The 23,264-nt window shown below is 40.0% G+C and overlaps 1 protein-coding gene across 1 annotated transcript in view; it reads right to left on the minus strand.

Moving 5' to 3' along the window:
• kirrel3b (kirre like nephrin family adhesion molecule 3b) overlaps positions 1-23,264 on the minus strand; it is a 154,710-nt gene that overhangs the window by 43,819 nt on the left and 87,627 nt on the right. The window contains exons 2-3 of the mRNA XM_008277597.1: positions 14,890-15,039; positions 9,859-10,008 (exon numbers count right to left, since the gene is read on the minus strand). Coding sequence (XP_008275819.1) covers positions 9,859-10,008; positions 14,890-15,039 — 300 coding nt within the window. The remainder of the gene's footprint in view (positions 1-9,858; positions 10,009-14,889; positions 15,040-23,264) is intronic.

Genomic DNA, 23,264 nt, shown 5'->3' on the forward strand with positions numbered 1-23,264 from the left:
CAGTCACGAGTAACCTTTAGCTGAAGAGGTGCAGGTGATAGTACATCTCCCTACTTTAGCCTACAGTAATAGCTCACCCTTGTTACTGATACTGTGCTCTGCTGTTACTTGGAAAAGCACTTGCTCATGTGCAGTTGCTATGTTTTGCAAGTTTGTTTGGTTGCACTTTAAATACATATACAATTTTCAGTTGTGTGGCTAATGTAGCACAAATAAATAAATTAATAGCTATCATCTGTAGTTCGACGAGAAGTGAAGCAGCACATGAAAGATGGTCAGTCACAGTACACTCCAGTTTTTGTTGTCAAAAACAAGCTCATCTCAGTCCTCGTGCCATTGATTAATGGATGGAGGTGGCATTTTGGTCTTTTGCTCCTGTGACTAATGCCTTTGCATTACATAACAATATTGATTAAAAAAACACGGAAAATGTTTGCTTGTTCAAATTATCGGAAAACATATCAACCAGTACCACACAGTCACAGTGAGTAAGTGCTGAATCAGACCAGCGTGGGAACACTGAAGTCTGGACTCTGACTAGACCAGACTACTCCAACTCTGACCAACTGGACCAGTAAATCTGCTATTTCAAAGACAGTTCAGACTCACTGGTTCCTATTATGTGCTTGAGTTTGAAATGCAGTGTTAATTCTGGCTGGCTCCCTTTCATCTGGTCCTCATTAATATGCGGAGGGTTGGGAGAGGTAGAGGAATCTCAGGTCAGCACAAGCAGATCAGACAAGAGAGTGTGCTGATCTAAGCAAGTAAGAGAGAATCTTTGTGAGAATGTGGTCACCTCCTGGTCCTTTATCAGCATTTGGAAACAAGGTCAAGAAGATCACGTTAGTTTATTCTTATGCTAAGAATAGTGCTACAGCATGGTATGCAAATGAGACAGGGAGCATGAGAAAAGCATTATGAGCTGAGACTCTCCAGACAGCTCTCCCATTTGTCATTAAAGAAAACAAAAAAAAAAGGAGGCTCAGTGATAGCACTGTGACAGTTGATTGCAAAGATCCAGTGTTATTGGCTTGCTGTCACTGCTCTCTTGCACACATGACTGAAACATTAATTAAATGTCAAGCATATAAGGCTGCCATAAAATGGAGAAAAATGGATAGGGGAAGATTAGAAAGGAACATCTGACAATATATGACTGATAGGACTCAGACTTGAATACTGCACATCCAACTGAGGTGATTCTCCTCTTCGTGCTCAAAGTGCTCAAAATTCTCCGAGACGGTGGGATCAGAGGCTTTCTACTCCCTCTAACAGGAAAAATTCCTCCTTCACACATATTAACACATATCAGTGTCTGTAAATAGGTGCTAGGGCCAGAAGGTGACACTGCTAATGAATGCGGTTATATCCTAGCAGACTGTTGTAGCAAGTCACTATATGCCTCCCTTTGACCTTTAATAGTCTCAGTGGTCTGCTATTATTCAGCCGTATGTTTCCCATTGAGGTATGCCAGGATGCACAGTGCAAGAGGAGTTTATGATTTCATGCATAGTGGAGCTACATGGAAGAGGAAGTCACACGCAAACAGAGCTCTGGTACACTTTCAGGTCATGTCCCTCTGGAGGGGTGCTTGCCAGCGAAACACTGAAGGTGAGTGGTGAGTGCAACAAGGGGATGAAGGACATGCCTGGCTGCCTCCATCCTGCAGTACCCATACCTTTGTATCTTTATGCCCTTCGCACTGTTTGAGGTCTTATGAGGAGACTGGAGATAGTTTGTGACAGCCTGGACAGCATAACTACTAAATACGTAAATCTAAACTTTCTTGTTCGGTGCTTTTTTAAAGATCAGCACCATTAAAAGAGAATGTGAAAAGGTTTTAACCGAGGCCAAGAGGCAGTTAGACATGATCCTGTAAAGCAGTGCTTTTGTGTCTCGTGGCAGATGAAAGCCTCTGTGTCGGCTGAGGAAATGGGAGGATTTGACCAATAACCCAACATCCATTACATATAACCGAATGACTAGAAAAAATAATTAAAATAGATATTTTGCTCTTTCTCTTCATCTGAGATCTTTCACTGATCCTGTCTTATGACTGCCAGGTCTGACAGTTATACAGAGGCCAAGCCTTGAACTTGAATCAGCCATCATCATTACTGGGCTGTTTGCAAACTCGGCAGTCCCTAATGGTTCTAAATTAGCTCTTTACTGCAGCCATTCGATGGACTTGGCATAAGTAGTGTGGTCAGTGGTACAGATTGATCGCTCCTCTTTAATTACAGGGCTGACTCACTGCAAACCCTGCTCCACTCACTACTTTTTTCTTGGGGATAATAATGTAATCCCTTTCAACACTTTCACAAATTTGCATTCTTCTGTTCATGCGTAGACATGGACACTGTTGGCATGCATATGCACAGACATCAACTTTTGCAAGTATTTCAGTGATAACAGGTTTTATACAAATCAGAGACAATTGATAGCAGATCAGTCACAAATGAGTTTGCGTCTGTCTGTATTAATCTAACTTGTAAGCTTTCGGCTAAAGACTTAACTGCAGAATAGCTCTAAGATATAGTCAGTTCATTAGTTTTATCATTTAAGAAGGTTTTATTGGGGTTATATTCATTTGTCACTTGATTCAATGGTTTTCTTAAATCACAGATGCCATGGCAGAATATAAGCTCCACATAGACTATGTTTTTTGAAGGATAAGTCCAAATTGGTCTGTCATAACTTAGATTAACCTATTCCAGGCCTGGAGTTGGGTATATGCACTATTTTGTTTTAAGGTATCCCAATTTTTATGGATGTCCATCAGCTCACCCAGTCTGAGATAAGACTTTGGATTAATTTATGTACTTCACCAATCCTACAAATGTAAGGCATATCTGACAATGAAACCTGTGTAGAACTCCCCAGTCAAAAAAGCAAAAAAATTGACAGTGATGTCTGAAAGCATAGACCTCAGTGAGATCGTGTGGTTTTAGTGCAAAATCAAAGATATCCATAAACGAAGCCAGGGCATATTGATGTGTAATTAACTCAACAGTGCAAAGCACTACGTCCATCTCTTCCAAGAGCAGCCTGAATAAACCCTGGGGGCCATAAAGCTGCCTTTTGTCCCATGATACATATGAATTCTCCAAACAGTGCACATAAAAATTCCCCAACACAAAACATAAAACTTGAATTTATGGGAGTGGAAGCTGATAACATTGCACTAGAGTTGGCTGAGACGTCTGCTTCCGTCTGGAAACAAGTGGCATTGCTGATGGTGAACCTGCTGGGTTTTTCTGGGCCAAAACCACTATTGGTGGAACTTCTCCAAAGCAGCCAATGAAATCTTGCGAGCGCCCCGGATTTCCAGGAGTGTGAGCGAGGGAGGAAAAGCAATTTGGAGGCAAATGAATGAGAGAGGGCTCCTCACAAGGAGGCTGGATGGTGTAGGGGAGGGGAAGGCTGGCAACGTGGAGCTGCTGTAGCGCTGTGCTTCAGTAGACGTGTCCTGAACAACAATGAGCTTCCTGACTTTCCTGTCTATTTCAGAAGAATGCCTGCACGGGCCGCCTGTCACCCCACTGCGACAGCTTGCAGAGTTTGTGATAGATAGATCAGGAAAAATAGAAGACAAAAAAGGAGAGGGGAGAAATACGTGGCACAGGTGGATACAAGAGACATGCGTGGCTCACTGGCCCAAATCACCGGCCCTCTTCAAGTGCTGTCATTGTACATCTGTTTGAAAGCCAGAAAATCTTCAGCCATGTGTGTGCACACGCATGCACACACACACACACACACACACACACACACACACACACACACGCGAGACAGGAGAAAGAGTATGAGTGAATGAATGAAAAGTAAAGTGAGAGACATACAAATTCATTTTACTCTCAAACAGAATGGCAGATGGCAATCACAAACAGTATGGCAGACTGTACAAAATGTATACACACGCAAAAAAAGCGGCCTGATTTGTCCACGTCCACGCTGCCACATGGTGAGAAATAATAATCTAGGAAGAGAAATACGGGAGAGAGGAAGTAAGTGTGCGTGTGGTGGTGGTGGTGGGGGGGGGGGGAGAAAGCAATTGGAAGTGAATGGGATAAGGGGGAGGGAAGATTAAAAGCCTGGGGTATGCACGGATTAATTTTTGGTAACATTTAAATAAATGCAGTGTGGGAACACTTAGTAAGCTTTTGGTAGCGTTGGTGTCATGATCTCTGAGAACGGTGCCAAATAAAATGGAGGGAAGGAAGGATGAAGATGAGACGAGGAGTGGGGGAGATGCCAGAGCTGTCAGAGACGTGAAGCGCTTGCTCCGTCACAGCGCAGCCATGTGCAGCCCCAGAAGCTGCTCTCCACAGATTGGGAGGGTGCTGACATTGCTGCTCACCACCCGGCTGAGTTGTGCTCTATAACTATGTGTGTACGCGTGTGTGAGTTTGAGGGTGGGAGGCAGCAAATGCGGGATTCAGGTTCCAAATCACAGTTGAAAATAAATATAAAAAAAACTTCTTATGTGAAGTTTCTGCCAAAATATTAGCCCTTGTGGTTTTTAAACTTTTCTTAACGCCAATCTGTAGTTTGCCGACAACAATTACAGTGAGGTGAAAAGCAAAGTGATTTACTATGAAGTGTGAATTCAAATCAGCCCAGCACCTGTACACAGTTGGTACTGTTTTTTTTTTACAGAGCACAGATGAATTCATGTCATTTCTCCTCCTTCTGTTAAAATGCGCAAGGAAGAAAAAAAAAAAAAAAATCATCCTACATAAAGTCTGTCTGCCATAATCACGCACCTGTTCTCATCCTCTCTGATATCATAGATGTAGTTATCATCCCATCTCGTGTTGCAGACAAAATGGCAGAAAAGGCAGTGTAATATGAATGTTACAGTCAGATTTTCCCCCAGAATGACTGCCGTTTAGGACACCTTATCTCTTCCTTATACCACTGAGATGCTTGGCTAGACTTAAATTAACTTTTGTAAGAGACAAATTGGTTACTTACACGGGAGGCTGCGAAATTTAATAAGAGTTTCTTAAAATCTGGCTCTCACATGCATTTTCAACAGCACCACTCAGTAAGACGGATATGGATAAGGTTGATTTGTAATACCTTACAAGATGAAATAAAGAAAACACATGAGTACTTGGGAACAATATTCTCGATTCTTTGCGGCATATCATGAACAAATCTAACATCACTCCTTTAACAAACTCACTAATAGCCCTCCATAGTTATCGTACAGTTTAAAAAGGCACCCCGGACAGTAGTTTCTGTGCAGAATAGTCTCTTTTCTGCATGAAAACTTCTAATTCTTCAGTAACTTTTTTTTTTTTTTTTTGTACCCTGCCCTCAAAGTTCATTTCCATTACTAAAAAGATGGCAGTGTGATCCTTGAGAAATAATGAATTCAGACTTATCCACAGAAATGGCTGATTCAGCTTTGGCAGTTGGAAACAACAATAACAAAAGATACCCTTGGGCTTTTGTGTACATGAATATTGTTGCTGAAGCGTGGGTCCAAAACATTAACAATGCAGAAAAGGGAAAACAAATATCTCGCACACAATGGTTCATTCAAATGGCATGCTATCAATTATGTTTGACAGACGACCAGCAACATATTGTGTTTATGAATGCTTTTCATTTTCAAAGATCTTGTGGAAGGTCTTTGAGTTTCATCCCTTCTACAACTGCACATATATCTCATTTTAATAATTGAATGAACCATATGTGGGTTCAAATCAAATGTAAAGTTAACAGACTGCTGTGCTGGAGAGATTGTTATCACACAACAGCACGAACATATGAAGAAGAAAAAGGGCAAAATCTACAATTACATTCCTACACAACTCCACACGCATAACAATTGCTACTGGTATTTTTTATTTATTTATTTTTTTTAAATACAAAATCCATTTAAACTGTATAATTAAATATCTACACATGTGCACAGTCCTCAGAATTGCCCCATAATTGGGACAATACATAAGTACATTGGTCATGTTTGGATTATGGCATCTATAATATGTTTTGCATAATCTATGTGACTGTACCTGCAAATATAATAAATGATAATATGTTGAATGTTTGCAGAACAATTACCCTATGAATGTTTTTACTGCACCTGACAGTGGTGTATTTTCTCAGTTTAAAGCATTTCCCAGCTTTGGCCTAATCTATACAGTCTGCAATACTACCACAATGACCTTGCATTGTGCATACAGAAACAGAACAGTAAAAGACATTATCATAACAACAGTTAAGGACAAATAAACAAAAAGTAAAATACAAATAAATGTGCGAACTGAAACAAGTGCAGTGATACCATAAGAGAAGCATTTTTAGCTTTACAAAGACACTTTGTGTGAGAAGTTCTGTAAAGAACCCCCATAGGTGTCTCAAGCAACCATTTTTCGATAGTTCTTCCAATGGCGCCCCAATGAACTTCAGCAACAATGAATTCTTTAAGGCAACACTTTCTTCTATTTTATATTTTATTTAAGAAAAAAAAAAGTCAGATTTAAGAATGTGTAGCATTTCTGGGTCCCTTCCGTTATAATGCATTTAATATTTTGGGTTCTGGACTGTTGTTCAAACAGATAAACACAATACAAGATGCAGTACAAGATAGTAGTTTAGTGTATAATGTATTAGTATTTTAGTTGTAGCTCAGTTTATGGCTGCTACCTGCCACCAAACCAAATATTTAAACATAAGTACCACATATGTGAAGAATCATCTGCGAATAAAGAGGTCCTTCAACTAGTGATGCTACTTTGAAGAACCAGAGAGCCTTCTCAAGAACCATTTAAGAACCTTTTTTTTTTTTTCTTAGAGTAGCAGTTCAACTCTAATTAATGACTCGAGAAGAATACAGAATAAATTAATGATATTGGTCATACCGGGCAAACACTGTTGTCTTTTAAGCTTATCTTTGGTAAATAACTAATGGGCAATTTTAAAACTTCAGTGAACAGAGATGTACAAGGCTCTCTGCAGTAGTTTGCAAATTATTTGTTTATCCTTTTGAGACAGTGTTTTAAATGAAGAGAACTGGATAATCAAAGAAATTATTGGCACTGCAGATTTACAAAAAAACAGAATACCTTAGATGAGTTTCTTTTTTCAGCCAAAGACCTTAATCAAACAACAGCAATCCTTCTTCACTTCATTCTAGTGGTCCCCAACCTAAGGTAGAAAGATTAGAGCAAAGGTCTGGAGAGGTGCCAACTTGCTGCAAGGGATATAATTAGCCTCAGGGGTCTTTTTTGGACCTGAAACCCTCCATTCTCTTCCTTCATGACTAATTCACAAGACCTTGATTCTCATTTGGCATCTGAGGGTAAGCCTGCAAGCCATGCAAACGCTCGGATGGGTTAAGTTCAACGTCTATTTATTTCTCTGTGCTTTTTGATGTAGGAGCTTCATTGCTGTTTGTAAATGTTGATGTGGTTGATGTGATGTTTGTTTTTTTTTCTTTACCTACTTCCTTTTGTCTTTAGGTATTGGCAGTGAAACAAAAGCTTTTGCTGTATTTTCTTGTAAAAGGGCAGGTTAGTTGAGGTCACCGCTGTTGTATATTCGGTGTCTTTCAAGGACAAACATAAAATCATTAAGAACCAAAAAAAGAAAAAGAAAAAAGAAAACAAACAATTGTTCTTCTTCGGCCATGAGGTGAGTAAACATTTCGGTTGTGTTATTTTCAAGCTCATCAAAGTCAAGAGAAGAGAGGTTCCTCTGATTTGGCACACGGAGGAATTTGGGCTGATATTGAGTTATGAAAGATTGAGGAGAGAGTTTTAGATTTATTCTGCTGTCAGTTCACGAGAAGGCAGACCGTGTGTGTGTGTGTGTGCACTGGTGGGTGTGGGTGTGTGTTGAAGCACACCGTGTATAGGCCTATGCATTCGTGTCTGCGTGAGCACATAGGTGTGTGTGGCCGCAGCTGTCTTCCAAGTCGATAGACACACTCTGTCACCACTGGCAAGTAATTGACAGCTTGGAGTTTGCAGTGACACAGGCCTTGCATATATTTCCTCCATTACCTTGTGTGTACGTCAGCCTGGAGTTCTCCCTGGCAGTGCATTCAGAAGTCAGCTAGCTTGGCAGGGGATTAAACAAACACCTTCTATTTGGGCTTATGGGGAGGAATGATAAACTCTCTCACCCACAATACGCCAAATAGGTAATAAAGGCTTTCCCTTTCTCAGTGCTGATTAGTTATATAAATACAGTTGGGCCAACTTTTTCACTTCGCACTGCTGTATCTTGTTTGCAGTCCAAAGCCAAGCACTTACAAATAGTGTTCCGTTGTTTTAATTACTTGGAGTTGTCAGTGTAGGTTTTGCCAAATGAAAAGAAAATCACAGTGTAGAGTGGGGATTAAAGAAAAAACTGAATGCCTATATATATATATATATATATATATATATATATATATATATATATTTGCACCCACTGTTTATGGGAGCTCCTGCATTGTTATGCTTTCACATGAAATGGAACTTTTATACCCATGAAGTTATGCCAAGGCCACTGAGAAGGATAAAGTAAGTAGCATAAAGTGTCGAAAGCTGAAACGCATTATGTGAATGTAGCTTAACAGCTGAATTGATCAAATTCATCAACAATGACCTTGTAGCATGTAGGGATCTTTGCTAGTCCTCTTTCCCCCACTCCTGTCCTCGCCACTCTGATCACACGTCAAAGTTTCTAAGAAAAGCTGCAGCAGCTAAACTTTAAATGATTCCAACATGTAGAGTAAGGAGGACAGCGGTAGAAGATAGGAAAGTGCAGTCACAACAGACATTTTTAGCTCCCCGTAGAAGTATCCATAATTATTCACTTATATCCATTTGCAGGGGCTTGGCAGCCAGAGAAACGTTATGCTGCAATTTGTCTTCCCCTCTCTCTTTTTCTCTTTCTGCCTTCTCCCTTACAAATCGTTAGTTTCACTTTTCATTAGGCTGGATCAATAAGGCGGATCGGTCGCTGGTGTTGAGGACTGCGTGGCAGACACCCCACTCTCTCTCTCTCTCTCCCCTTTTCCTTTTACTCATTCCTTCTCTTGTCCTCTTTTGCTCTGTCATGGTCTCCAGCTATCTCTTCAGCAACGGTCCAGTGAGGGAGGCCGTGAGGCAGCAGAGAGCATGAAGGCTCGAGAAAGACACACATGCCAGAGGTGGGACGAGTGCTAGGCAATAAGACAGAAATGGCAACACTGAATGATAACCCAATAAAGTTTAATTAAGAGCCTGTAACCTCTCAAGCTTATGGTAATAATGAAAATGGAGGCTGCATGCAGAGGAAGGAAATTAGAGTGGAAATGTAGGGGTCTCTAAAAGTTCAATCATATTGACGCTGTCTACCAAATGGGAAACATTATCACTGATTTAATTCCTTTCACATGGTTTAAATAGGAGTACATCTTTTGTTCTCAGGACTCAGCGTGGATATTTCATCATGTTTTGGATTAGACTGCATGTGAATACCTGCGTTCATGTGTGTAGCTTAGACTTGCTTTGTAGCTAGAAACTGAACACAGACAAACTGTATACTGGTATGGTTGCAAAGCATCAACTTGTTAGGGCCAAGAGTTAAGAGGTTTAGGTTCAATAGTGTCAGTTTCAGTTCAGCATAGTGAAATGTGGAGAATATGAACTAATTATCTTCTTATAAAGCAGGTAATATATTACACAGTTCTTGTAATTTTTGCCATTGTGCATATTAAATCCTCTCTTCAAAACCAGCCTGAGAGGCTAAAAAAAAAAAAAGAAACAATGACAGAGTGAGAAGCCAGTGATGCCTGTGCCTTCCATCAGTTGGGTTGGCACTGGTAAGGTTATTGTTTGGAGTGTGTCTGTGTGCTTGGTTCTGACTTACCTAGCACAGTGAGCCGGGCCGGACGGGACCTCATGGCAGCCTGGACGGCCTGGCACTCAAACACAGCATCATCCATCAGCTCGACACGCTGGATTCGCAAATGATGCTCTCCTGATCCGTGGTCGCCAATCACTGTGTAACGAGGATAGCCTGCAGCACAAACACATTTGTTAATTTTAAATCACCTTCAAAATCAAATACTGCTCATTTTCCAAAGCCAAGAAGGAAAATTTGCATTTTAAAGTTTTTTTTTTTACTACCAGGAACAACAATAAAGCACATAAGCATGTTACTTTTAACTGAGTTGCAAAAGCAGATAACTTTAATAGAGATTTACTTAATTGGTGAACGCAGCCTGATTGTTCGTTTGTTAATTTACTCACAATACATTTTCATACCTGCTTTTATAACACTCCTGGCAATGTTAATGAGCTGCTTTGGAGGTTGCTGTATTCTAGAGAATGGTGTTTTACAGCAATCGTAAAATGGAGCAGCTCGAGTTTGACTTGTTTCAACATCGCTCTGTGAAATGATTTATAGTTTAATAATGCAAGACAGCAGAGCAATATCCAGGAGACCTGGGTATTTTACACAAGTCAAGCGAGATGGTTTTAAAGATATCCCCTAAACTATAATCGAAATATGCATTGCACGTGTGTTGTGGAGTCTATCCCTCCATGGGGGCAAATAAGCAAGAAGAAGAATGTGTTTAACTTTAAAACTTTATGGGATATTTCCGAGGCTTTTGGAATTGCTCATCTCTGAAGATCCCTTTTCTTTTTTCGCTTGCTCTATGTTTGTAATTATTGTGGATACAGTATGTGAACTGGAAACAGAATGTCTGTTCATAAAAAAAAATGTTCCAAAAAAAAAAAAAGATAAATAAAAAATGTGAAGGATTTTCAGCTGAGAATTGCTTTTTTCCTCCAGTGGTCCTTATGTAATTGATCGATGATGAAACTGGAGGACTGGATTGGAGAATTTTACAAGAGAACAAGGCCAGACTTTTAACAAAGCCTCACTCCAGCTTTGAGCTTTGTAAAAGAAAGCGTCACGCTTTAGACTCACACTTGCCATTTCCTTTTCAAAAAAAGTCGTTCAGTGCCCATCCAACTGTTGGGTTATTGCCGACAAACATTGGTGAGTAACAGCCAGCCAATGACTCATAGTCACTTCAGAGATCCCCAAAAAACTTAAGTCTTTCACTGTAAAGGATTTACAGTCCTATTATATGTTTTAGCACCCAAATGGAACAGAACAGACTGGGCAGCCTCATAACAGCTTTTAAGTCCTTGAATTGGTGCAAAAACCCATGGTATGCTCAAAGTCCAATTACTGAATGTTGCTTCATTGAATCCAGTAGCCTTTAATAGAGCATGAAGTGGGCCTCATTATATGCTGGTGGGGTGAGTTACAGCCGATTAAGCCACTTTCTGCATTTCATCCTCCTACGTGTAGCCTTTAATCTTAAGGGTCCATACAGTAGGAGGACGCAGGACAAAAAAAATGGCTAAACATAAAAATTAAAGCTGGGCAAAAGATAAACAACGGACTGCCAAATAAGTTGCAAGCTAACTAAAATGAACAAAGATGGAAGATTCCCAAGACAATGTTTTGTGGGGAAACTTGTCACAGAGGTGATAAAATTTCTCCTTTTTTTTTTTTTCTAGTGTGTGTCTGACATGAAAGAATAGTGGGTCTGTGGTAAAATAGATTGTAAATGCAATAAGGTTAACAGAGATCTGATCACATTAAATAGTGTCCATTAATAGCATTAATAACCATCGACTTAAAAGGAGCTTTCTGCTTTTTCATGCTCAGAATAATGCCTAAAATAGAGGACGCACTATAATGTGCACAAGGTCACCCGCAGAACCATTTTGCTTCGGTTTTATGTTCATTGATGAGATTCAAAGCAATAATGTCTTTGCAGATCACAAGGGTAATGATCATTGCACAAATCTGACTGATGTGACCTTGAGTTGACTCCAGCCTACTTAGCTGGTGCTTAGCTGTACCTGCCCCAAAAGCAGGATGTACTCTGCATGCACGTTGTTTTGCTTGTCTTAATTGTAGCAAGGTATAAGCCTTGTAAATTTGTGTTACACAAACAGATGATCTTGCCAGTTACCTCATCTGTGCCTCTGGCAAACTAAGAATAATTTTGCTGTGTGAGGACGTGGCTCTGTTCCAGTTTCATCTCCGTGCATTAGTTGGATCCAAGAGGAAAAGTCATTTGCATTTGTGGTGGATAGTAAATGATAAGAATGTTATAATCTCATTTTCAAAGAATATAAACTGTAATGTGTTTTGTCACCTTATAAGCACCTTGATCATGCATTCTGTCAATATGATTGAAATTATACTGGTGCACATGAAGACTGATCACCTCGGCACATGTGATGTGTACCTGTAAAGGGCCATTGATCTTAGATCTCAGCGAATTTCAAAGACACAATGTGTTACCCAAAGCAAACAATGTAAAATAGGCCCATTAAGGAGTAATGAATCCATCAGGGGGGAATGGATTTGTCTTGAGGCTGAATCAATGGTGTACGTGAATGTGTGTGCGTGCATGCGCGTGCGTGCGCATGTGTGTGTGTGTTTGACTACACAGACACTTGAGGCGTGGCTTAATGATTTATAGCATTCACCTAGAACACGTTTCACACAGTGTATCCACCAGGGGATAGAAACAGGTTTGCGGCAGCCATGAACAGGTGACTGGTGTTCAATTTGCTCTCATGAGAGGCAGGAGTGACACACGCTGGCTTCTAAAGCTCTGCTGTCATTCTTGCTCCTCAAGAGCTCATTCTCCTATATCTATAAGTGTATGGCATAAAAGTATATGTGCATGTCCCTCTCCATCCTGCTCTGTGTGCACACTGAAAGAATTCACTTATAACTGCTTTGTCTATTGTCCCCGTCATCATGTGAAGCAGATACATTCTATGTCATGCATATTCATGACATTGATTGGTATGTCGAGCTGCTGTGGGGCTACTTTACTTTTCTTTAATTAGAGTGGAAAAGCGTGACACAAAAGGGAATGGAGAGGAAATTCAGGGACAGATAGGAATCATTGGCTTTTGTGCTGTGATTTCTTGCACTGAATGGTGAAAGAGTTCTCTCAGTTTAATCACTGCTCCTGTGAATGGAAACAGGTCCCAGGCGGAGCACGCTGCCAACGCAGCTTCTTTCTATGAATAGCCGAGCAGACCTATATTATTGAAATGCTCCATGCAACATTTGATTCGTCGCACTTTTCATGTATACAGCTGCCACTTTCCTTTTATTGTGTACATCTTGCAGTGATGTACCATCACTCTTTTACTGCTGCATGTATTACTTGTTTAGGTAGGCAGGAGTGATAAAAAAGGACAGCTGTGGAGCGCTTTATTTTGAAAAAGTGTCATCTGTCTCAATAGGAGGCACTCAGCCCCTGTCCGTATCACACTGTTGATTTTAGCAACATATTCTCTCCAGGCAGGCGGCTATTCCTCTTCATTCAAAACTCTGCATTTTTAAGCCAGCATCTTGGCCCTGATTATTCTTCCATGTAAAAAGAACAGAATGATTGTGGAGAAGGCCTGGATTACTTCATCCGGTCCATGACTGCTGAACTACTCACAGATATGCTGGTAAAGGGTGATCTACTATGTTTCCCTTGAGTGTGGTGACCCAACATTGTCTTTTTTTTCTTATTCTATTCCTTCCTCTGACTTTTCCCATTGCTGAAATGAGATTTCATCTTGATTATCTTGTCTTGTTAAATCAATAAAAAAGAAGAGGATAAACATCTCTGCTCCAATCTGACCTAAAATAAAATCGTGCTCTCTCTCACCCTTTCCCCCTCTCTTTTATTCTATCACTAGCAATCATAAGTACTCTCCCAGTCTGCCTTTTTTTCCTCCAAAGGAGACTTGAAGACTGCAGGACTATTGTTTACAGCTACCTCTCAGCCTCCCCTGGGCCTGATAAGGACCTGAAGAGAGAATAGGACGGCTTCACTGGGGCTCTGTCAGCCACTGAGGTTTAATTACAGACCACATCAGCAACAGGGAAGGCCTCTATAAGCGTTTGCTAAAGGTCAGAGGGTAGAAGACCCCCAGTCTCTAGTGCAATACATATTTAATCATTTGTGATCATAAGAGACGTTTGTGTTTTGAAAATGGCCACAGTTGGAAATTGTGTCATTATGCCTTGAATTGCAATTAAGTCCAGATTTCTCAGTGGTCACAGAGAGGAGGTGTGTGGAGCAAATTAGAGCGCTCTAAAATAAAAACTGTAGTCTTATAGGATGATGCATCCTGCTGTGTGCAGAGCGATTTATGGTGTACACATCCAAATGGATCTCTGGTTTGGGAAAAGTTAACGATCATTTCAATAAATGATGCAGGCATACTACGTTTTTATGGATTTCCCTTTTTAACAGCTAAGTGCTTCTAAAGGTTGTAAATGTTTATTTAGAGTTGGAATGTGTTTCTTTGAAATTCATCAAGAACATGAATACACATAAAATCTCGATTGGTAGAACAACAGTCTAAATGACAGTGCAGTAGTCACTTTTATTCCAAATTAAACAATTAGGACAATTATGCAGGAGGTGCAGTGTGATTAGAGGACACTAGCTACTCTTCAAACAGCCATTTAGCAGCCTGAAGCACCAGAGAAAGACCAGTACAGCCGCTGATTGTGCATTTAATTTAGATTTTTGTGCTCCTCTGCCAAACTGAAAACAGAAGAGATGTAAGTCTGCATATAACACAGAGATGGAAATGAATTTTTGATTCTGTTTGGTCATATTGAGTGATATGATTGTTATGCTTGAAATGTAATTCTTCTTTTTAACACACTATTATGGAACCTCTTTTATCTGTCTGTGGAGTGATGTATTAGGCAGAGGGTAGCTTGTTGACATGTGGGGGCTTTAGATGACAAAAAGCAACTATTTGAATGTGACAGTTACACTACAGAGTGTAATTAATAGAGGAAACAGAGATGCTCAGGGGAATAGATGCTGCTCCTTACCAGAAAGGTCTCTGCCCACTCCTAGCGCTAGGCCGTCTTTGATCCACAGGACAACACCGTGGTATCCGGGGATAGTGCACGGTAACGTCACAGGCTGGCCTGCAACTACCACCAGGTCCTGTGGCTGCTGCGAAAACATGGCTTCCAACCCTTAAGAACAAAACGAGAAAGAAGACAAGAGGTGTGACCTATTTAAATCATTATGGTATTTTAACATAATTAAGACAAGAGGGCACAGAAAACTCGAGATCAAAGGGAAGAATAAGAGAGGTTTTACGAACACCTGCTTTCAGTGCTCTGAAACGCTGAATGAAGGGAAAAGGGAGGAAAGTGCACAATACGCCTATTTCCACCAATTTCACTCAAACCTCTTGTCAAACTCATGTTGAAAGAACCCTAAAGGGTGATATACAAATGTGGCACATCCTTTTACTATTCATGATACAGAGACAAGATACTGTACACGCATCAGAGGTGTCAGTGCAGCACCAGGACTGAGGCACAGGCTAAGAGACAGCCATCACAGCTCAGCTTGGTTCATTTATGAAGGATGTCACCGTACAGATGGGCTGGGCCCATACACACCACAGCAGATAACACAATCTTGTCTGCCAACACTGCTCTAGCAGCATACATTAACTCAAGCTCACACCCATGTATTCCAACTGTGCAACTGCTATTAGCTGCACTCCTCTACTGCGTGTTCAGGCGGAAAGTAGTGTGCAGTGAACTCCATTAGAGGCAAAGGGTGTGTTAATGCAGAGGGGCATGGTAGCTGTAGAGGTGTGTGTGTGTGTGTGTGTGTGTGTGTGTGTTGGGGGGTAGGAATCAGAATTGAAGGTGCAGAGTGGTACTGATGTGTAGTTAGAAATACTGGCAGGTTGCCCATAAACTAAAGCCTACACACGCTGACATGCATTCATACAGACACGTCCAGTCTGCTTTGAGCACACAAATTGCAGCAAAAGTGTAAACGTGTTTCTTGCTCTCACACACTTCACAGAGACGGTAATTTCTTATTTCCAACATTCTAAGTTCAATTGTTTGGATCAGAGAGTCAAACTTTTTCTCAATCTGCTTAACTTCCTATTTTCTCCTTGATACGTCTATTACACACAAGCAGGCACACATTTTGTACAAAACCAGTGCTTGTTTTGCCATTAAGCTGAAATGGGCTCTCGCACGCATTTTCTCATCTTAATCAGATGCAAATAAAAAAGCTGATACAAGAGTACCATGTAGTGAATTAGAATAATAAACACAGCAAAGACTTCATGGAACGTGAAAGCGCATTTAAATCTTACATCTTGGTATCGTCCTGCCTCCTTGTGTGCTTAGCTTTCAGTTCAAAGAAAATCCTTCACGATTTCAAACCACAAACAAAGGAAAGATTGTCGTCAGGGAAGAAACTGATTTCAATTTATTACGAAGATGCCATTAGAGTCCAAAGTCGTTTTTTTTTTTTTTCTTTCGCCTTGAACTTAAATTCCACGAAATAGATTGCTTGTAAGTTTCCATCATAATTTATGCACTCTGTTCCCTGTAGCACACGTCTATGTATCGCATACATGCACACACACACACACACACACTCACACACTGAAGCACACATTCATGGACACCGCCTCATTGTAAAATACATCTATCACTAAACCTACATCTGGAAAGAAAAAAAAAAAAGTGTGCTGTATCTCAAAGCATATAATGGGCATTTCATCTTCTTCTGAGTCAACACCTGGCTAACTAGATCCTTTGTAAATGTGGATGTATATTGTGGTTCATGCTGGCTGGTTGAGACGTTATCTCGCCATATGTATTGCCCTTCAAACCTAGACAGCTTTGTTCAGCCCTGACTGTGTTCCCACTTGAGGAGCTTATCTCGGCTGTTCTCCGCTACCGCATAAAATGAAACATGCTAACATATAGAGAGGTGCTCAATACATCAATTGTCTCGTACACAAAAACACTATAAACAGCGGGGATCATGGCTAAGAATGTCCAGCAATTCAGGCCGTGCTATAATTGATTCTTCTGCTGGTAGAACACATGCCTACATACTTTCTATATGTTTAATAGTCACTACTGTCTTCCCTTTTTGGACTACTCAAGAAAAAAACTTAATGTTGTCACGTATCACCGGCCTCTTTTATACAATTAGTGGAATGACTGCACAGAGACAGATTTTAGTTGAAAAAATTCCTTCATGATAATTCTGGGTCATGCTTTATATTGAAACTATTGTAAATAGCATTTAACTTCTAAAAAAGTGTGCTGCTGATTTTGTGCAGTGAAATCTGTTTACTCATCATGGGGATGTCTCAGTTTTCAATGGCAAACCCACAAAAATTAAGGACGCACAATCTGTACTTTGACGTCTGGATTCAATGATAAACAGATATATCCTAGGACAGGTAACACAGAAAAAAATAAGACCTTCATTTTTATATTGATAGAAAGTCGTTTGAAAATTGGTGAAGATGCCCTTTAAGAAAAACCCTGTGCTGAAACACATAAGCATTTATCTCATACGGAGGGTTGAAAACATGACATAAATAAGTTGTATTATGGTGATCTAGCATTTCGTTTGGATCTTGACCCACATTGGCAACTTGAAATAAATCTTTGACATTATTACACTGAGATAATAAATTGCTACAATAACCCTTTAAAATGAGCATTAACTCAAAGCTGAAGTATCCTGGCTGTTATGTAGCAATAAAACTAAATGGATGACACAATAATTATGGAGACTAATCAACAACAACCACCACCAGCAAATTAGATTTTGTTTGTGCAAACTCCAAGGCTGGTCTCGAACAAGAGTGGCTGTCAGAGAAAAAAAACATGGTCGAACACTCAAAACCCACACCCACGGGACCTTGAAAGTGACTTCAGATAAGCTCAACTTGAATTGGAGCTTGACAATTGGTCGTAGCTCTGTATTGTATTAAGCAAATACTCTCTAAAAAAAAGAAAAAAATACTAAAACTTTCGACTGTTCTATGTCCTCAAAGGACTATTACAACACACTGGTGATGGAGGGGATCAAATACTTAACTAATACCAGCTTGTACTTGTCACTTAAGCGGTTAAAAAGTGACCTCCTTCATTCAATTTAAAGCCTGGCTGGGTTTTGCAACAAATGTGTCTTCATAGGGACATAGCAGGAGAAAAATGGGGTGATGTGTGAGAAAAGGCTGGGGCTTACATCAAGGTGGCTAGATTCATTCATCCATCCATCCCCTCTGCAACAAATAAATCTCTGTCACATCTGCCAGATTTATCCTTCACTGGGCATCACAGCGTTGGCAAAAAAAAAACAAAAAAAAAAAACGCGCCACATAATCTACCTTGTCTTTATTCTCTGCCAGGCATGGCACGCAACAGAGCGAAGACAGCCTGTCCCCTCACTTATTCATGGAAAAATATTTTCATAACTGAAAAAGCGCAATTAAGAATCAAGCACCTCGCTTTAGTCTTCATCACTGGCAGTAATAGGAGGGGAGGAGGGTGATTGTGTTCAGGTGCCCACAGAGCCGGAGATCCACATTAATAATGCTTTATAAAGCATCCTAATGGGGTTTTACGAGGAACTCGGTTAAATAAATAAATTTATAAATAAAATAAAATGGAAAACAGTCTAGACATGCCAATTTGCTGCGAGTCAAATGGGCCTTGACTTCAGGGGTTAGGTTCTGTAAATGTGTGGGCACACAGAGCAGAAACAGGCACCTTTTGTCTGTCGCTAGAGACAACAGACAGCCCCGTGGGTTTTTCTCACTCAGCAACAGCCAAACCTGCACTATGAATAGAGCGGTAAAAAAAAGTTAACTACTTAGTTTGTTTTCATATAATGTCAGAAAAGATTAGTAGCAGCAGCGGAGATTTTATGTGATTTTTTTTTACCTCAACTCTTGGATCTGCTAAATAGAGCATTGTGCTTTTGTCCAAAATTTCCTAAGAGCTTATTCACATCTTATCTAACGATTACCTTTTCTTAAAAACAGAAATTTTGACAATACAATTTCATACTTCAAATAAAAGCCTGAATGTTGGCCATGGTGCAATTGCAAAGTATATTTTGAAGAATTAGAAGGCATGTTTCAAACATTTTCAACATCTTCAAAAGAATCACTACATTTGTCAACATTAGGGGTTACGCTGCATGCACTCCTAACAGGCATTTCTGGCTCTGCAGACTTCATAAACTGAACCGGTTACTTCAGAGAAACAAAAGATTCAAAGGAAAACACATGAAAAACATCCTTAGATTCACATATTGTTTGTCTATTAGAGCATATGTTTATGTGCCTCAAATCATGATTCATGATGTGTTTGAATATTCTGCATTTAGAAAGGTGAGGCCAGAGATCTTTGACAAAGACTGCCCAGTTGTTTCAAATGTAGTAAAAAATCCAATAGTTAAAAACTGTGCACATCAGAGCCATATTCATAATGTGGACCGGCACTTTGCATTGCCTAATGTTGTCATTTCACTTCAGATAATTTGTTTACCATTGGACGGCTGCTGCATTTCCACACACTCCGGCACTATTTCCCCCTCAGTGCTAACTGCCCCCAATTTCATCGCTCTTTGCCAATCAGGCTTGGAAATTACCATTACGGACACACATCCAGCCCACTTCAGAGAAATAATCAGCATGCTGTCTGTGCGGCATGTGGCCACACAGCACCAAAGCTTAGCCCAGGATCATTATCAAAAACTATTACCCCTCTGGCCTGGGCATTTATACCAGCAATTTAGAAGCATGGGAGAGCTCCAGAATATGGAGGATTGCACGGGTTGGTCATATGTGTTGTTATTTGGTAGCCAGTGACCACAGTTTCTTTTTTATGACACTGCTGCTTGTGGTTTTCAGTAGTGTCTAAGTGGCAGTACTGGAGAGAGGAACAGGTGTGAGTGAGGAGGGGGTATTTTTATCTTCTTCTAATGCACTGGTAGTGTTGCTATAGGTGATAGGCTGCTTGTTAAAGGTGTGAGGTGAGGGACTAAATCAAGTTATTTTTATAGATTGTATTGCAATGATGACTTGGGCCTAAGTTAAATGAAAAATATCATCTTCTCTCCCTGCAGGGTACCCAACTCAGCCATTTGTAAAAATACATTTTATATCTATAAAAGCACACTTTTTATTTTCTATCCTTTCCAGAACTCAGTGAATTATCAAATACTTGCAAAAGGACTTCAGTGGTCTTTAATCTGATCTGCTGTTCAATATAAACACAACTTATTACAATGCACTTCCATGTCCTCCTTTACCAGGCACTCATTAGTCACAAGCCCACCACTACCCTATATATTGTGTCATTCTCAGCATAGGTCTAATGGCCATGCGTTTTGCACTATAATTATTTTCAGCCCGATCATTAATTTGACAGTGTCACTAAAGAACCACAAAAGAATGACTTCCATCTTGCCTGTGGTTATAAGACTCTTTTCCGTATTTGTGAAAATTAGTTTCAGATTGGTGATAAATGCATTCTGTAAAATGTCTGAAAAAGCATTTTGACAAATGTGAAAAAGAAAGAGAAAGCAAGCCCAATTTCAGAGGTGTTAAAGCAATATTACTGCAAATGTGTGACAGAAACTTGGCAGGAAAAGAGCCAACTAATTACCAGACATAACCACTGAAAGTCACGCTTCAATCAACTCTTTTTTTCTTTTTCTTTTTTTTTCATAATCTAATACAAATTCAGAAGTCACCCGATAATTCTGATTAGCTGTGATTGATCTACTGCTTGTAAGTGTTTGAAAAGCCAATTAGATGGCAATGTTCTTTATGTTTGACACTTTGAACTTATCAAAACCATGATGTGGCATTTTTCTAATGTCATATATATAAGACACAATAAATCGAGCTGATGCACGACACATAGAGCAAGTGCGCAGAAACACACACACAACACTGGACAGACGATGTCACAGCACACTAAACTCACTCTTGAAACTCAAGTTTTGGGCATGAAGGCACTGATTTTGCAGACAAAAGTAACTGAAAATGAATACCTTCGCTCCTTTTACTGAAAAATAAAAATAACATAAAATCAGACACTGCATAAATGATACAACATGCTGCTACAATGAAAGCAGGTCTAGACCTACAGTTAACGAACAGTAGATGGCATAAGTCCAAGCACTTTTTTTATAAAACTCAAGCCATTCCGAGAGATATTGCATTCTTCGTGTCTGAAAAGCCAAAATTACATGACACTGTGAACAAACGTCTACCTTTAGAGAGAAAAGGAACAGCAGGAATGACAAGGCCTCAAATATTTGCCATAGTATTTATCATAGGTTTGGTACATGGTATTCACTGGAATAATAGGATTTTTTTTCTTCTTCTTTTTTCTTGTCAGATGCTGGAATTCAACATTTTCCACCATGTTTTTTTTATTTTTTTTTTTACCCAACATTTTAACACAAAATGTGACATTGAATGATGCAGTATTTCTCAGAGCAGTTAGGCTTTTGTTACATGGGCTACTTCATTAATATAAAAATGTAATCCTTCAGACGCAGCTGCCAATGTTACAACAATAGTAACAAATAATGAATATTTCATAAAGCTCTATCAAGCCCATTAGAGGAGGCATGTATTACTATCAATCTGTCTCCCTCATCAGAATGTTCAAATCCTTTTTTCCTGCCTGTCCACTTGTAAAACAAACACTGTATACAGACTGAGAATACACCAAGCCTATCTACGCCGTGATGCCTGCCATTATGAGTAAATTTTGTCTGTGTGAATGCAAATTCATGAAGCAGGGAAGATAAACATCAGTGTTGCCGGAAGACACTGCATTTATGCCCTCTCTCACACTGTGCATTAGTGGAGCATGACAGTTGCCAAGGCACAATCAAGACGGATCGCCTCCAATGATGACTTCTAAAAATTACAAATGGCAACAGCGGGAAGGCCTTGCAGGCACTCGCTTTATCATCAGCTACACGGCCAGAAGAAGTGAGATTTCATGGACATCAGAAAACTAAAGTATCGGGGGCCACAAAGGGTTTATTAAACCTCTCTAGGCTGCATCTTTTCTGGCAGAAATTTGCCATTTGTTGGCGCACAATAGGGTGCAAAGGTCATCAGAGCATCATGAGTCACGGAATGGATTCTTCTTCCGTAATCCACAACAGAAAACAAACAAATCTCTTTTAACCTCCTCTATGATAAAAAAGAGATTGTGCTTTAATGAAATGTTAAGGTCTTCAAGGTTGTCAGTCTCTGGGCATTCCAAGTATTCTGAAATACAACAATGCGCACAAAGACGTGTAGTCATTGGATGTACAGTATATGAGACCCTGTATATATAGGTTCTGTAAACACAAGACCTTGTCTGACCATTGATTGTAATTACTGTTATAAAACAGCAACTCCTGTAGGCCGGTTTCCAAGGTAACTACAGTTCAAAGAGAACAGTTCAAATATTCTAGTTAGCATAAATGCAACTGAGCACCACATAACCCTCCTCCCCTGGCTGGTATTGATTAAAAAACTGTGGGGAAATGGAGCGACTCACTTTGCAAACTGGACTACTTTTTTAGAGTACACTTTTGCATAATAGGAAGCAGGGACATAAAAGAGATGCAAATGAGTGAGGGAGATGGAGAAGAGAAGGAGTTTGTGAGTTCAGATGGGGCCTGATTGAACAGGAAGGGTCCCTTCTGTTTCTGTGCTGCATCATTATAGCCTTTCTTTGTCCACTTTCCCCACTTCAGTGCTGCCTGCATCTTTGCTAGCTTCTGTCCCGCTGGAGTATTTGTTCAAATGTTTGTTTTAAAGAGCTCAAATGCAGCCTTGCTATTGTCTCGTTGATGACACGCAAAGACTTCAGTGTTTAGTAAGTGTATGGAAATCAAGACACTTGATGATTCACAAAGGGAACACGTTTGTGCAGGGGAGGGACCTTGAAGGGTGTTCAAAGAGGGCCTACATTGGGATTGATCATGTTCATTAAGGAATGATGACTATTTGAAACAGACTCAGGTGGCTGATTTGATAGATGTGGTGTGGAGAGGGTCTTAGTCCAATAGGGCACATCACATATTTTGAGGCACAGACCCATTTTTCTATTACATGATATGTCACAGTCACAGAAAGCTGCATTAAACTGCCTTTTGTCCAGCCATAACTCATATTTTGTACGGCTGACAAGATAAAAGTGTACCTTGACTTTCAAGACTTGGAGCATTTTCGTCTCTTTGAGTGAGATTAAATCAAGAGATAGATCAAAGCCCTCAGAAAATAAAGCCAAAAGGAATGTACCAGTGTGTCTGGGAGGAAAGGTAAGGAAAGGTGTCCAATTCGTTTTGAGGTTTTAATATGACTACATTCTTATTTTGTTTTAAT

Source organism: Stegastes partitus, unplaced genomic scaffold (genome assembly GCF_000690725.1).
Source record: "Stegastes partitus isolate 25-593 unplaced genomic scaffold, Stegastes_partitus-1.0.2 Scaffold102, whole genome shotgun sequence".
NCBI lineage: Eukaryota > Metazoa > Chordata > Actinopteri > Pomacentridae > Stegastes > Stegastes partitus.